This window comes from Antennarius striatus, chromosome 13, assembly GCF_040054535.1.
Source record: "Antennarius striatus isolate MH-2024 chromosome 13, ASM4005453v1, whole genome shotgun sequence".
Classification (NCBI taxonomy): Eukaryota; Metazoa; Chordata; class Actinopteri; order Lophiiformes; family Antennariidae; genus Antennarius; species Antennarius striatus.
The window spans coordinates 8785114-8800339 of NC_090788.1; the positions used below are offsets into that span (position 1 = coordinate 8785114).

The 15226-nt window shown below is 40.3% G+C and overlaps 1 protein-coding gene across 4 annotated transcripts in view; it reads right to left on the reverse strand.

The window, feature by feature from the left end:
* The window catches only part of LOC137605839 (glutamate receptor 3-like), a 65274-nt gene that overhangs the window by 33081 nt on the left and 16967 nt on the right, over positions 1-15226 (reverse strand). For all 4 annotated transcript variants that reach the window (XR_011037796.1, XR_011037797.1, XM_068330683.1 and 1 more), the window contains exons 3-4: positions 14370-14609; positions 2134-2321 (exon numbers count right to left, since the gene is read on the reverse strand). Coding sequence is in view for 2 of the 4 variants with exons in the window: in XM_068330683.1 (XP_068186784.1) it covers positions 2134-2321; positions 14370-14609 (428 nt within the window). In the remaining 2 variants the exon portion in view is untranslated. The remainder of the gene's footprint in view (positions 1-2133; positions 2322-14369; positions 14610-15226) is intronic.

The window sequence follows — 15226 nt, forward strand, 5'->3', positions numbered from 1 at the left end:
CTACGGGCCAAATGATAATGTGGAATACCTGGTCTTCTTGAAGTCCCTCTGTGTGGTACTGAATAGTGCTCTAATCGGAGACTTCGTTGAAATTCTTGGGGACCGGAAAAAGGTGGTCTGCCCTCTCCAGGTCATGGGGAGTCTTTGCCTTAAGTGAAGGAGTTCACGAGCGAGGGAAGGACTGAATATGAGATTGACAGACAGATCAGAGAAGCAGCTGCAGTGATGCAGTCGTTGTTAACGTCTGTCGTGGTGGAGAAGGAGCTGAGATGAAGCTCTCGATTTACCAGTCAATCTATGTTCCTACTCTTACCTATGGTCATCAGCTTTGGGTCACGACCAAAAGGATGAGCGGTTGAAATGAGTTTCCTCCTTAGAGTGGCTGGGTGCACTCTTAGAGATAGGGTGAGGAGCTCAGTCACAAGGGAGGAGCTCGGAGTAGTTCCGGGAGGAGACCTAGGAGAAGACCTAGGACACGCTAGAGAGACTGTCTCTCAGCTGGCCTGGGAATGCCTCGGGATCCCCCCGGAAGAACTAGATGAGGTGCATGGAGAGAGGGAATATGGGCATCCCTGGTCAGATTTAGCCTCTGCGACCCGGCTCCGGGTAAGTGATGGATGGCTGATGTATGGATGGATGGACGGACTGGCAAACGGATGGATAGACGGACAGAGGGATGGATGGTTAAGATTGTATTGGTGGTTAAATCTACATTTACAGTGGTGAGAGACAAGGCAAAGCAAAATGCTTCAAATACCAAACAACCCACCGGTTTGCTGATGACTGATCAGTAACAAAATACATTTTTGGACAACAATGTCACACCTCTTTGTGATAAACCACATTCTAAGATAGGACAGTCATCGTTTGAATGGAAATATGTCCAATTAAATAATAAATGACATTAGTAGTTGAGCTTGAACAAAAGTCAAATGGGTTCTTCAGTGTCTTCGGACACTGAAGATTTAGAAAGGTGTGATTTAGCTGCAGATTGGAGAATAGCGTTTTTATACCTGCCATGGTATAAAATGCTTACACAAAAACTACTTGAGGGATTACACAAAACTACTTGATGGATTTTCATGAATTTGAGGGACAGGTTGGGCACAAGACAGAAGAACCTATAAATGTGAACGTGGATTCAAATAACTCTTTTTTTCCACTTTGATAGAGAGGCCTTTTATGACATATTTGTGAATTCCACATGAACTACTTGACAAACTGCTGTGTTGCTCGGAGGAGGGATGAGACGCTAAAGATCAAATAATTGAAAGTTGGAGGCAATCCAGATTTTTTTTTTTACTTCAGCAGTACCCTAACAACAGCTATGTTGGTGGTGTACATCCTTTATTGGCTTTTGGATTGAGATTTTATACCTCGGTAGAGGTATCCACTCAATTGTGTGCTCTTAAGTTTATTTTATGCCATCCATTTGGCTTACTAAGTAAAAGATATAGATGAAGTGTGATATGTGTATGTTCAGGCTTACTCATATAAATCCATCAACTCCCCGAAGGCCAAAAACTAAACATTATCAACATCCATCTAAAGAAATAAAAATCAGCTCATTTGCTTCTGTGGAGTGTAGCATATCACAACAGACCAAAAACAGCACTATTAAAAAGCTTCCTTTTTAAAAAAAAATCCCAATTAACATTCATTTAATGTATTTATGACGACATACGCATGCAGCACACATTATCAAGAACTAAATGCAAATCAATGCGCTTGAGGTAAACCGGCAGCTGATGATCACCTAGGAAACAAGGAGGAAGATGCTGTCTGATTTCTTATGTGAATTAATCCCGAGTGACCTCAAACATGAGAAGCAACAAATAAGAAGACTTAATTGAATGTGCCCGTCTCGCCTGTTTTGACAGTCTTCTAAACAAGAATTCTCAGATCTGAGGCAATTGTGATATGCTCCAGGTATTTGCTGTAAAAATGGAGACTGGAAATGTGAGGAGCAGAGCAAGACAAGAGAGAAACAAAATAGGAAGATGACGTTCAAGGCCAAAATGTGAGGAAAAGATGACACATTCAGTCCTTTGGAGACAAAATAAAGCTGGAGGTATGATGAAGACATTCAAGGAAGCATGTCTAAAACATTTAAACACTGTGTGTCAGATATACCTGCTGCAGTATGGAGTTGATCCTGTCCACTTCACAGTCAATAAGAAAGCGTTTCTCCTGCCGGCGGTCCATCTCCTCAATGATGCGTCTGTACTCTGTGGGGTCCACAATGTTCCCCACTGAGCGAGCTGTCACTTGCCAGTTATTGGCCACTGCTGACTCCATGATGGCCTGGAGGATTGCAAAGCCTGGAGGATCAGAGGGAGAAGAGCAATCACACAACTGTCTTCCTGTTGTCTTCGAGCCCAGCAGCAGGTAGATGTTCTGCTGTGAATCTAAATTGCTGTGAAGAATATCTTCAAGGAAATGAATTCCGGTGAAAATGCTCAAAAGCTTTTAATCAGCTTTAAACCATAAAAATACTCAAGATGCACTGTTAAGGTATTTAAATGAATAATAAAAATCACCTTGTGATGCATTTAATAGTTTAGCAAAAAAAAAAGTAAGTGGAGAAAGACAATGTCCTAGGCAGATAGACAAAGTGATGTGGAACATGTTCCTGCAATATTTAGACTATATGTTCAGAATTCTTAACAAGCTCAACAAAGGTTTGCAAAGATAGTATGGAATAAAGACAGGAAGCAACAAGAGTCCAGAGAGAGAGATATCGATCTACTCACAAGGGATTAAAGTTAAAGCTATGGAGCCCATTAAAAAGACAGAGTGGTTACAGAGCATAATTAAACAACTATTATCTGGGAAATGGTTGTGTCCCATGCTGCTGTAGCGGACTGTCACAGGAGGCCTCGTTGGTCATCTCTCTCCTCCCTCACTGAGGATTTCAGACTAGCCAATTTAAAGTTAGAGGTGAGAGCAGAAACACAACGATAATGTACACACTTACTCTTGCAGATTCAGTGAAATGGACTGCTAAAGAAGCAGTTAAGCAAGCACAATAGGAGCACCTCGATGGCATGTTTTCTTCACAGAGCTATCTGTGTCACTGGATGCATCAGGAGCTGTGGCCCATGGGAAAAAGAAGCTGAGCTGACTATAACCTGGCTGAGCAGCAATACTGAAAAGATGTGAGAAACCTGCAGGAATTTGGATTGTAATAAATTTTATGAAGAGGGTTGAAGACAGATGGTTAACAGTCACACAGACCAGAAAGATAGTTTTTAAATCAGCCCAGAACACACAACAGTGACTGGCTGAGAACAAAAGGAATCAGAAAGCTGTTTTTATTCTTTTTTAGGGTGAACAAAGTCATATGTAGATTCTTTTTTACATTCCAACTTGGAAAATGAACAACATTTTCTGCTATAAAATTGTCACAAACAGCTACTAGAGGTATGAATTATCCTTCCTTCATTCCTTCCTTTCTCATGAACCTTCCATGTGAGAGAAAGGAATGAAGAAACATACAGCTTTGTTTCTGCTAAATTTTTAGGTACAAACAAAACCCAATTTTACTCATTGATCCAAAGCGATAGGGTTAAATAGGCAGAAACATTAGGAGGAATCGGCAAGCCTGATGACAGGACTTTTCCATCATTTTCAGTTATTTCAGTTCCATATCATCCAGCATGTTTGACAAGAGCAGCATAATCTCTACCTCTATTCATAGCAACAAAATATCGGTTCATGATAAGAAAACTTTCACATTAATGCAAAATAAATTATTTATCTTCAGAAAGATAAAAGCGTTGGAACTTTATTTGTGTGTTTATCATAAAGGGCACCCAGGTCATTAAATGGAAAGATGAGATTAAAACATGAAAATATGTTGTAATCATAAAATTCCTCCTGTTATAAAGTGATAACAATCTTTTTTTCTGACACGACTACAATACTCTGCCTCGGTGTGAATTTCAATCCTGATTGGACGGCTAAGAGCTAACAGGCCTGTGATGAACTGCTGCTGTTATTAAACAGTCCACAAAGCCCCTTGTCAGGTAACAGTGCCATATTAATAAATTGACATAAAACACCAGAATACATATGTAATGATAATTTAGAAATTTGCATTGTACTGTAACTCCTGAAGTGCACATATTATGATGAGTGGTGGTGAGAACACATCTCAACAGAAGCTCATTACTTGTATTTGATTGGGGGAAATAACACAACCATGATGCCATATCTAAATTAGTTTTTCTCTGTGCAGAGATAAACCTGCTGATTCCATAAAATAATAGATGCGTTTAACGGTGCTGGATAAACTGGTGTAAAACATGTTTATGTAAATAAAAGTCACAGTATCACAGTAAAGTGATGCATAACAACCCCACAGCAGAGAGAAGACTACACTTTATTATCATGGATGCTGAAGCTGTTATATCACCCTCCTGCACACGTTCCATTGGGTTATATAGAAAGCTAAAGTGCTTGACTTTGGCTGGGTTACACAGTCATCCATAATTTTAAAGTTATTGGTGCTACAGAGGCTCATCAAGCCCCCTCACCGCTGAACGTGTCCTATTAATATTAAAGTTCCTCCTGCCTTGAATTATTAAATAGTAATTAGAATTGAATTTCAAACATTTCAAACAAGTCTCACCTGGAAAATATGCTTTTGTTTTATCATTGCTTCACTTCAATGTTGGGCCCACATTGTCGTGAGGACTGTAAATACTGTTTTACACCATAAGACTGTTTTCATATTCACCTGCTGAAGGAAGTCAAATGAAAGCATTGAAATGATGGAGATTTTCACACAACTTCCTGGAAGACAGACAGATGCTTAACAAAACATCAATTCAATCCTTTCTTCTTCTTTTTTTTTTGGGGGGGGGGGTAGAGAGCTATTGAGTAAATGAGCTATGAATGAGTTTCTGCTATTCCTCAATAAATTAAGCTGTCATCCCAAAACTTCTTGTTTCTCATTGTTGTCAATCAGAGCTGCCGAACAGAATCTCTAAAATTTCTCAAATAGACATAAAGCAGAGGACTAGGAAGGTATGCAAATAACGACAAAATGACAATTTTAACTGAAGGGCATCATTTCATCTGATATTTAAAAACACAAACAGCGATTATTAATCCAAATGTGAGTGGACATGTTCCCAGTAGAGTTCTTGGATGTTTTCACACAACAGTGTCTCAGCTGACATGTTCGCCCTCCATTCCGTTGCCTTGACCTTCACGGTGAAGTGCTCAGCAGACAGCGCTCAGATCAAGTGTGGCCTTTAAAGACAAGTGGCTTTTGCCTGGTACCACCCAATTAGCCACTCAGGAGTTTCAAGAGGCAGATGTGATGTATGTGTTCACATGTCTGACACAGGAGGAGGGAGGATTCGTGTGACCATCCTGTCTAAGTGCACCAAGAAGTGGCTGATCATAGCATTTAAACAGCTGCTCGGATGACTTAGTGTTGGATCTGTCATTACTGAGAATTTATCTGTTTGAACTTTTTTTTTTGTCCTTTTATCAGCACCAAGATATCAAAAAAGAATCCAGCGGTACATTACTGTTGGCAGACAGGAAATTAAAGGCTAAGCTCAACTGTCCTCAAAGTATTCTGGCATGTGGCTTCAAAACTGCATAAGCTGGGATAGTCATGACATTTTGAGACGTGTAAGGCACTGCAGGAAAAAAAGGATTTAGGGGGATTTACAAATAATTTTCTTGAGTTTTATTTTCGTTTCTCCTCTGTCACTAGACTAAACTGGATATTTGGATTCCAACGTTTATACAAGCTTGTTGATGTTAAGCTATTCAGTTGTCTTACATTAAAGAGATGGTAAATAAAAGCTGCGTTTGAAAGTGCAGGAACTGAAGAAATTACATGACATTTAACACCCTCTCCTTTAATTCTCTTCAATAACCACGATGTAAATGTTTCATTTGAATGTCAAATGACATCCGGATTCTCCTGGTAGACGCTAACACTAGCGTATATTATCAGTCAGTGCACAAATGACAATGTCTTTTGGTCCCAGAGTTTTGGTTGACTTTGCAAACAGATGGCATGTTTTACAACAGCCAGCAGGCAGAACAACCGTCAAGGGCACTTTACAGAATCAATTATTCAACACCATCGTGGAAATTACACACATATTCAAAATTTGGAACACATTGTCAAAAGCTATACGTCAGTTAATACACTTCAGTTTCAATGTCGTGTTGTTTGATAGTGCTTAAAACAAAGATTTTCATGATACATTTCTGTCAGGAGTCTTCAACAAAGAAACTAAGTTAGTTATTCCATCAGCTAACAGGGAAAGGTAGCTTAAACTTCAGACAGACACATGTTTGATATGGATGTCTATTTGAGGTTTTAAAAATAATGAACAGAATGGGTAAAAAAATGTGCATATACTCATAAATACCGATCTCTTCGAATACATATTTTAATCTCCCTGATCCACATGGTCTGGATCCAGCCAATGGTGCAACATCATGACCGGTCCATCTATCCATCCATTCCAGGGTATTTATATTTCCGATTGTCCAATCATTTTTCACGATATTATCAATACAGATCAACGCACAATGATAAAATGATCCATCTTGATATTTCATCAACTTATTGGCACAATTTCCACCCAGCACAAAATCTTTTTTAAAAATTTGTTGAACAGCTTGAAAATAAACAGGCCTATGAAAGTTGTTCAATTGCATCTTTTTTTCCAACGATCAAACTGCAAGCAAAACGCTCTGCTTCTGTTCCATACCATACTGATGCTTGAGCCGCCAAGCATAAAAAAGTGTTCAACACACTTTGCTTTGAAGTTTGTCCAAAAAATGCACCCGTAGGAATGCTGAGAGATGACAGCAATTGTTAGAGCAAAGCTCAAAGCAGGGAGCCGGGCTGCATGTGGGATTCTATTGAATATATGAGCTCAGTAGCCCACACAGTAGTGCTCAGGAGATCAGTATGTACTCCTCTGATATGTGTTTCTTTACAGCTCAGAGGATAAAGCTTGAAACAATATGGCTGCTGGGTTCAGCTGTGAACAAAATAATATTGTAGGTTACTCATAAACTTCTACTGCACATTAGAATAAAGCATCTAAATACCATCATTGTTTGGCTTTAACAAAAATGGCTATATGTATACATATTTCTACACTCAACTGTCATATAATATATTTTCAAAGGGATGCATGTCCTGTGTGACAGACAGTTCTGAAATAAAGATACTGACTGAGGATCGTCTGTGTTTCTTCTCCTCTCGTCTCGTCTTGGGCAGCGGCTCATGTGACGGCCTAGCAGTCTAAAATGTGACTCAGTTGTCCCTCCCCCGTCTCTGGAGAAGGTGACCTCTTTTAAATTCTCTTGCAGGCATCTGTACCATTGTCATGGGACACGCAAAGCTGAGCGCAACACCAAAGGAAACGGAGACAAAGCTGCTGAACCTACTTCAGAGAAATCTCCAAAAATCTCATGGCTTAAATGTGTCTCCAAAAAGGAGCTTGTTTTTCAGTGGGCAATACTTACAAAGCCAGTGAAATAAAAAGGATTAAAGCTGCCAAATAACAGTAAAAGGACAGTTTTGAGTACAATTAGCCTAACAACGCCTACTCATGGTACAGACCAATGCAGATAACAGCTGCTCCAAATTATCTGAACTGCAATGAGCCTTGCTCACCCACTCTTACCAAATCCCAGATCAGAGCTAATAAAAAAGATTATTTCTTATCTAATGACAGCTGTAAAGTTGCTAACGTTGACTAGTTTTCCTGTAAAGTTTGAAGAGTTTAAATCACGTTCCATGAAGTATTGCACAATCTTCTTCTTTTCCAAAGGTGGGTTGAGATAATGAGGTCAATTGCACATAAATGCTCATGCACAGACATTTGTGTTTGAATCACATACAAGAAAATGAGCAGACTGTCCCTTGTCCAACAGTGCAGGTATAAACGGCAGACGTTTATACCTGCACTGACTGTCATTTTTCATCTCCATATATAAAAGCACAACCTCCTATCTCTTCAGCAAATAAAAATGGTTGAGGAAAAAGGAAGCGAAGCTAGCATCAATCTGCTCCATAATGCAAAAAGACGACCCATGCAACGACTGTGTTATCCTGAAAGCAAGTGCACTGAAATAGATGAGAGATGTTTGAGCGACACAGACCTAAGGGTCGAGGCAGGAATGGAATAGTGGGTTTGAGGCAGAGGTGACGCTCTTGCAGTCACCTGGTGAATTATTCCTCCAAGTAGAGCAGATTAGATATTACAAGCTGGATCTTACAGAACACAGAGGGGAGGGCTGAAGTAAAAAGTATTCGGTGCATCTGACAGCATGTCTGACCGTGCATGGCCCTCTGTGCCATTTGCTTTTTTATGATGCAGGAGAGGCACATAGGCTTTGCTGACTCCACTGTTCCTTAACTCAGTGCTTGTCTGCGTATGGCTTCATTTTCTCTTGATTTGGCCATATTGTCTTCCTTTGGCTGGTCCTTCTCTGTCAAAAGCTGAAATGGCAGTGGAAATTTTTACTTTGGCCAGAATAAACCCTCAGCTCCTGATTTGCTAGACCCTGTGTTCTCCTCGAACCACCAGGGCTGAAAGAAAATTTAAAAAAAACAGCAGAAGTGAAATCACACCTAATGGTTAAATATCCTCATTAGATGATCAGTAGCAAAAAATAGCCTTTGTCTTGAGTTGTAATTTTTTAAAGTGGTAGCATCATGAGTGGAGGGAAGACAGGATCAATCACCATTGATTGTATGTTGTTAAGAGCATCAGATATTGCAGATATGATTGATGCAGCACCACATGTGCTATTGACAATATTTCAAGATGTCTGAGGTCTACAATCAATTCAAACATCCTTAGCATGCAGTACTGAGACTGCCTGGACTGGTTGAAATGAGAAAAGCTGCAGTGGCTCAGCCGTGACCGGTTCCCTATCACCAGCACAACAAAAGCCTTCCCTGACATTGGTGGTTTGACTTAGCTAAAGTTTTAATGCTTAACTCACACACATTTAACTCAGTCAGTTTCAACTTACTTTCTGCATATTATTAAGTGATGGAAGATGATCTCCATTATTTGCAAAAAGTCACGGCAGATGCAACAACCACTAATGTCTAAAAAAATCTAAACTTCTTCTAAGTGCTTGCAATTTTTAACAGCCCCGCTTCAAGCCTTCGGCAGACGTTAAGAGATGTTTGATACTGGTCTGCAGCTCATCATACTGCCTTCTAATGGTCATGCACCAGGACAGCTGAGGACACACTGCTTTGGGCCCTAAAATGATGACAAATAAAAAAACCTAAATTATATTACATTAACAATTTCACATTTGATTTTCAGCTTAGTAAGGCTTATGAGTGAACTGCTGTCTTCAAATCTACTTTTTGCCGAAGGGAGAAACGCCATTCTCCAAAAGTTACAGTACTCCTCTATTGATGTTCTGATGATGGTGATGGAGACAGCTATTTAACATGAGGGTAAAAAGTCTCTCCCAGATGTCTGTTTGGGTTGAGATGTGCAGAAGAAGACTTTGATGCACATAATTTCAAAAGTCGTCAAACGGTGTTTTTCTCAGCATTCCCTTGTGAGTCATTTTGAAGGATCTGCATTTGATGTCCTTTTTATTTACTCACTTATCCTGTAAGTAGTCACCTGTGGTGTACGCTCTTCTACTGCAGGAATGGAGGAATACAGAAAGGATGGTTGAAGGCATGGAGAGTCATGAGGGATGAACTTTACAGGTCCTGAACACTGATCTCTGCAGTAGGATGAATGCCCTTCACCCAAAAAAATAAAACTGTAACTGAAATTCTCCAAATATATGTTTGCCATTTATACCTGCTCAAACTTGTGCAGTGATGACTTATTCCAAAGAGATGTAGCCTATCTTAATGAGGTCAAGGACCATATCTCCCCTTTTCAAGCACAGAACAAAGATTTCCAAAGTTATACAACTTTGTAAAGCCGTTTACACTTATGTAACATATTTTTGAAGGTTTCTGTAGCTTCAAAAGTGAGTTGCATTCACTGCGATGAAAGCCTGCAAGCCAATCTGTTCAAGGGAGAACATGTGTCTTAATTTTTCTAAGAGAGAATGTCCCTGACAAATGGTCATGGTCATTTAGTCTGGCTAATGGGCTTTTATTCGCAAATGGTCCATACTGACGGAGCAAATTTTACAAATTGTCTCTTCCAAGAGATGAGAATTCTAGAAGATGTGTGGTATTACAGATTAATAATTCCCTTGCACTATTTTATAGACATGATACCCTTAATAGTATGGACAGGAGCAGATGGTTTACATTTTGTTTGATGATGTTTTCAAGCTGCTCTTCCTCTGCATGCATGGAGGTTCAGGCATTAGTTAGTACCATTTTGAACATCTGGCAAAGTGGAGTCAGGGTGAAATGATAGAGGTTTTGTTTATGTCAAAAAAAAGAACAGAAACTCTGAGATAGCTAAAGCTCAGCTGTATTTTCTCCTCATGCATACTGCCCTTTGAGGTTTTCACCAGTGACGTCAGTCCACGGCACGTACAGTGCATACACACACGCCTGCAGCATGTAAATAGCCTTCCCAAACACGCTCCATTCACAGCTGTAAAAAGCAGTCAGATTGCCACAGAGAATTTAAAATTCATCACCTCTGAGTCAGAGATGACTCTGAAAGACATGGAGTCAATTACGTTTTCCATAAGAAAGAAAACTCCTGTTTAACCTTGGAGTTTCTTTTTTTTCTTCTTTTTTTTTAGATTGGCACCAGTGCTTTCTCATATCTCTAAAACTATGTTTTTTAGAAACCTATAAATCCATCTCAGAAAAGAATCTGAGTCGGTACTGAATCTATAACCCATTTACACTGTCTGAACTCCAGCTGTCCATCCATACATTTAGAGCTACGGAGAGACAGTGTGTGGAGTTCTAGGTTTATGTGTCCATGTGGGACTGAAAATGTTGGGGGGGGGGGCGTTCTCACAGGGAAAACAGCTGCTTCGTGTGTTTCATCCTCACTCTTTCTTTCTTACTTTCTGATAATGAGCCCGGGTCTCTGACTGCTGAGTGCAGGTCTTTAACAACGTGCAATTAATCAGATGTTTCCTTGCGGAGACAAAACCAACCGACACTGCGAGGAATGCAAATTCTTTGCTGCACCATATCTGGTTATCAGAGGGGCAGGAAAATGCAGGAATGGCTGCTGTTAGCTTGTAGCTATCATTTGATTTGATGGTCCACATCATGTAGAGTTCATGGGTAACAACTGTATCAGTCTTACAGATTTACACACACACATTTTCGTCATTAACATGGCATTCGAGCATTCCACACATCTCCCACTCTTTTGTTCACCCTATTCTCAAATGAACTAATACCAGACAATCAAGAGATTAATAACTCCTGCCTTAGCCAGAATATCTAGGGGTCACGAGAGGAGATGAGGACAGAGATGTAAACTGTACTGCAATGTAACAACAATGAAATGGAGAACATACTGATTAAATACACCTTTAATAAAAAGAAGTCTCCCTAAATAATCCCTGTGATACGCATTAGTGGAAGTGGACATGTCTGTTGGGACTATTATATCTTGACTGAAGAACAATCTTTGTATGCAGCTTGTTCCACATCTCGAAGGAACTGAGCTGACATTATGAAACCTTCTGCTCAATTCCTTTGAGTTGGCTAGATAAAAAACAGCCATGGTGGATTATTCAATTTAAAACTGCCCCAGTATGAGAAAGTCAATTAATACAAAGTTTTAATACAAAGTATATTTTATAATATAAAGATGTTTTGTAAACTACTTTATGATCTAATAGTTTTGTAGGGTTTATTAATAAAGGGATCATTTCCTAATCTTCCAACGTTTTGTCAAGGGGAATTATAAGGTTTTTCAAGCATGAATAGTATAACTGATATGACCTTCATTCACAAAATGTAATTATAGTAACTTAGGTAAATATGGAAAAACAACAACCTGGTGTGCTCCTACTCCTGATGCCCAGCTGGTAATGCCCAGATGTTTCTCATTTCAGGAGGCCTTTCCTGCCAGTGGCTATTAGCCAGTCTAATGAGGACATTTCATAGCCAGTACACCCAGGATAAATAGGTAATGTTGCACTGCAGCAGATGATCATGTATTTAATGATCCATGAGTGTGGAGGCATGCTTTTCTCTATGTTGTACATCCCTCGGATCAGTCGCGAGGCATTTTTTCCCCCCATTTCTTACGTCTGTCAAACAATTCCTCTAATGAGAATTGTGATGCGCAAAACATGAACATACTTACAGTATATAAAAAAAAGAAGTGAAATAGCTGATTTTGTGAAACAAGATCAGCTCGCTTTTTAATACTTATTACAACTGTGTCAGTAAAAACAAGTGCTATCAGTACAGTGCTGCTGTCAGCGGAGAGCAACTCCAACATGAAAGTAGAGCTGAAGCTATTTGATGTTGACATCGCCTCCAATTTGAAATCCAACCTGTAAATTAAATGTGCCATTGATGCAGAGGTATATTAAGTGGTGTCTCCGTTACAGTCAAAATCCTAACATACAGACACATTTTTTGTGGTGGTTATACTTTCAAGTTATAAAAAAAAACTCTCTGAAAGTGTGATAAAATGGAACACACTCTATTTTCTCAAGACACTACACAGAATGGAATTGGCTCATTCATTTTAATGATTTTTACAGATTCAGGCAGACTGCAGAGTGTTTCTTCTGATGAAAATGTTCTGCTTAGATATGGAATTTCTTATATAGGGACAGCCATTACACGTGTCATTGTGGGATCCCGCTGCAGGATTACTGTACTGTCATATTGTCCCACAAACCATCAACGATAAGTCATAAGAGTAGAACCTCCACCCACAAGGCCCGCTCCTGATAATGACAACTGAAGTGACATTCAGATGAGTGTCGGCTTCATCATTCCAGAACCTTGACAGAGAGGAACTCGATGGGACTGGCAGCCAAAATTGGGCGACTAATTTGCCTCTCAGCAAACACAAGCTGTGCAGAATGTGGGACTCCATCCTTAACTACAGTGTTTACACTGTGTCATGCTGTGGAAATGGGCAGAGTGTTACAGATGGTGGCCCGTCAATGTCAACACAGCAGGTGAAAAAAGGCCAGGAAACCAAAGCAGAGTTCTAAGGGCCGTATCAAGAGACACTTCTCAGAAGGTTGATTGTGCCATGAAGAGGCTGTAAACTCATTAATCATTTCCCTCATCCTCGCCAGCCACCCAGTTATCAGCTGCTGCAGTCTGCCGCCGAAACACACAGACACATCGATGAGATCAATGAAAGCCAGGATCCTCTCCCCGGTATGAGAGTCTCCTTAAGGAGGACAAACACAACTTTACATCACAATTAGGGAAGAGCGACTGTCATATTCACTATAACGGTTCTAGATATATACTTCATACATTTGTGGGGGAAAAAAAAACAATCTGGAGAGAGAAGTTGCATATATTCAGAAACAAACTAAAAAAGGGCTTTTTGAGAACTACTTGCATGAGTGAGCGGTAGCTCATACGCCCACCTCAACTGGAGATATATAAAGTGAGACGGGGGAAGTGAAAAACGAGTGCACTTGTCCTAGAAATGCTCCATGTCAGTTTAAAAATACTTGGAATGCACAGTTCTGAACACTTTGGCACATTTAACAGCAGAGGCCAAACCCAAAAACTTTAACATTTACTTAGTAAACATATACTGAATCAAGCCATGCAATGCGTGTGTGTGTGTGTGTGTGTGTGTGTGTGTGTGTGTGTGTACGCGTGCGTGCGTGTGTGTGTGTGTGTGTACCCAATTTGCACATGCAGGTCAATGTGATTCCTCTAACAGCAGCCTCTGAAGATGCTGACCCTTAGAGAGTGGCAGAGAACCGGCCTGTAAATAACTGGCCTACATGAGGGAGGCCATGAAGCACACACAGAAGTGGCAGAATGTTGTGTTTCTCCTTTTATATAATCCAATTATAGCTAAATGATAATCAGAGAGTGCAGAGGATTAAAGGCTCAGGCAGCTGGATGAGCAGTGGATCAGCAGCACCTGTGAATGCCTCATTCCTTGGAAGCAAGGAGCTGCTCACTGCCTCTATGAGCCACATTCAGCAATATAGTGAAGCTATTTAGGATGATTAGTTGCATAGATTAAAAAGCATCAGATGACTCAGAGTGACGATTGGGCAGAAGGGATCATATGCACTGTATAATAACACGCCTGAAGGGCTTGGCGAGGCAATTACTCCTTGCACTTTTTTCGTCAATTAGATGTTTAGCACTCATCTGTTCCTCCTTTAAAGCCTGCCGTGTCTCGATAGGTGAGTGTGAATGTGTGTTTTCTTTGACAGAGGGCGGTTCTTACCTCTGTCAGTGTCATAAAGGTAGACAAATTTCTCCCATTTATAATGGGCCAGCAGGCTGAGAACGGTTCCTCGCAAACTAGGCCTCATCTGGATTACAAACTGCACGTCAGCATCGATGGGGAAGCTGGGTGTAATGAAGGAGGTGTGCAGCGCCCCGCAGAAGGAGGTCAGCGTGTTCATGGATCTCCTGTCGTAGAATCCTAAGATGGCGTACACTCCTCTGGAGAACTGTGAGCAGACTAGTGATGGGGACAGAGAGCAGGTTAAGGTTAGGGACAGTTATCTATGAACTAGTGTGCATCCACAAACTGACCTTTCCAACATCTTTGTCTTAACATATTTGAAATGAAAAATTCTTAGTCCACAGTGGACAAATATAAGGATAGGTTAGAGTGTGAGTGAAACAATGACATTGATCATCTGACTGTGCAGGAGTGATTTGAGTAAATGAGTGCCATGTGGGATGCCTGCTCCCTATGGGCATGCTCCGCTGCCCGGTGCCCTTCACTTCTCCTTGGTCTAAATGCAACTGCTTGGGTAATCAACTAGAAATAATGAGGAAATCAGGGCACTGGCCACAGTGTTTAATGGACAAATACCCCGAAACATGAGAACACACATGCACAGGCGCTGGTCTACCATGTGGTATCAATGATTTGCAACAAATCCTACCGCCATCTGCAGGAACATCAAAATGAACTGTAGCCATAATCACTCAGTTCATCAGACAACTGGTCATACAATCTATTTAGTTCCTGACACAGTAAATTGTTCATATAACACCAACCAGGTCTGAATTATAACATTAAAAAAAAGTGGTCAAATTCAGTTCAGTTCAGATACATCACAGAATCTT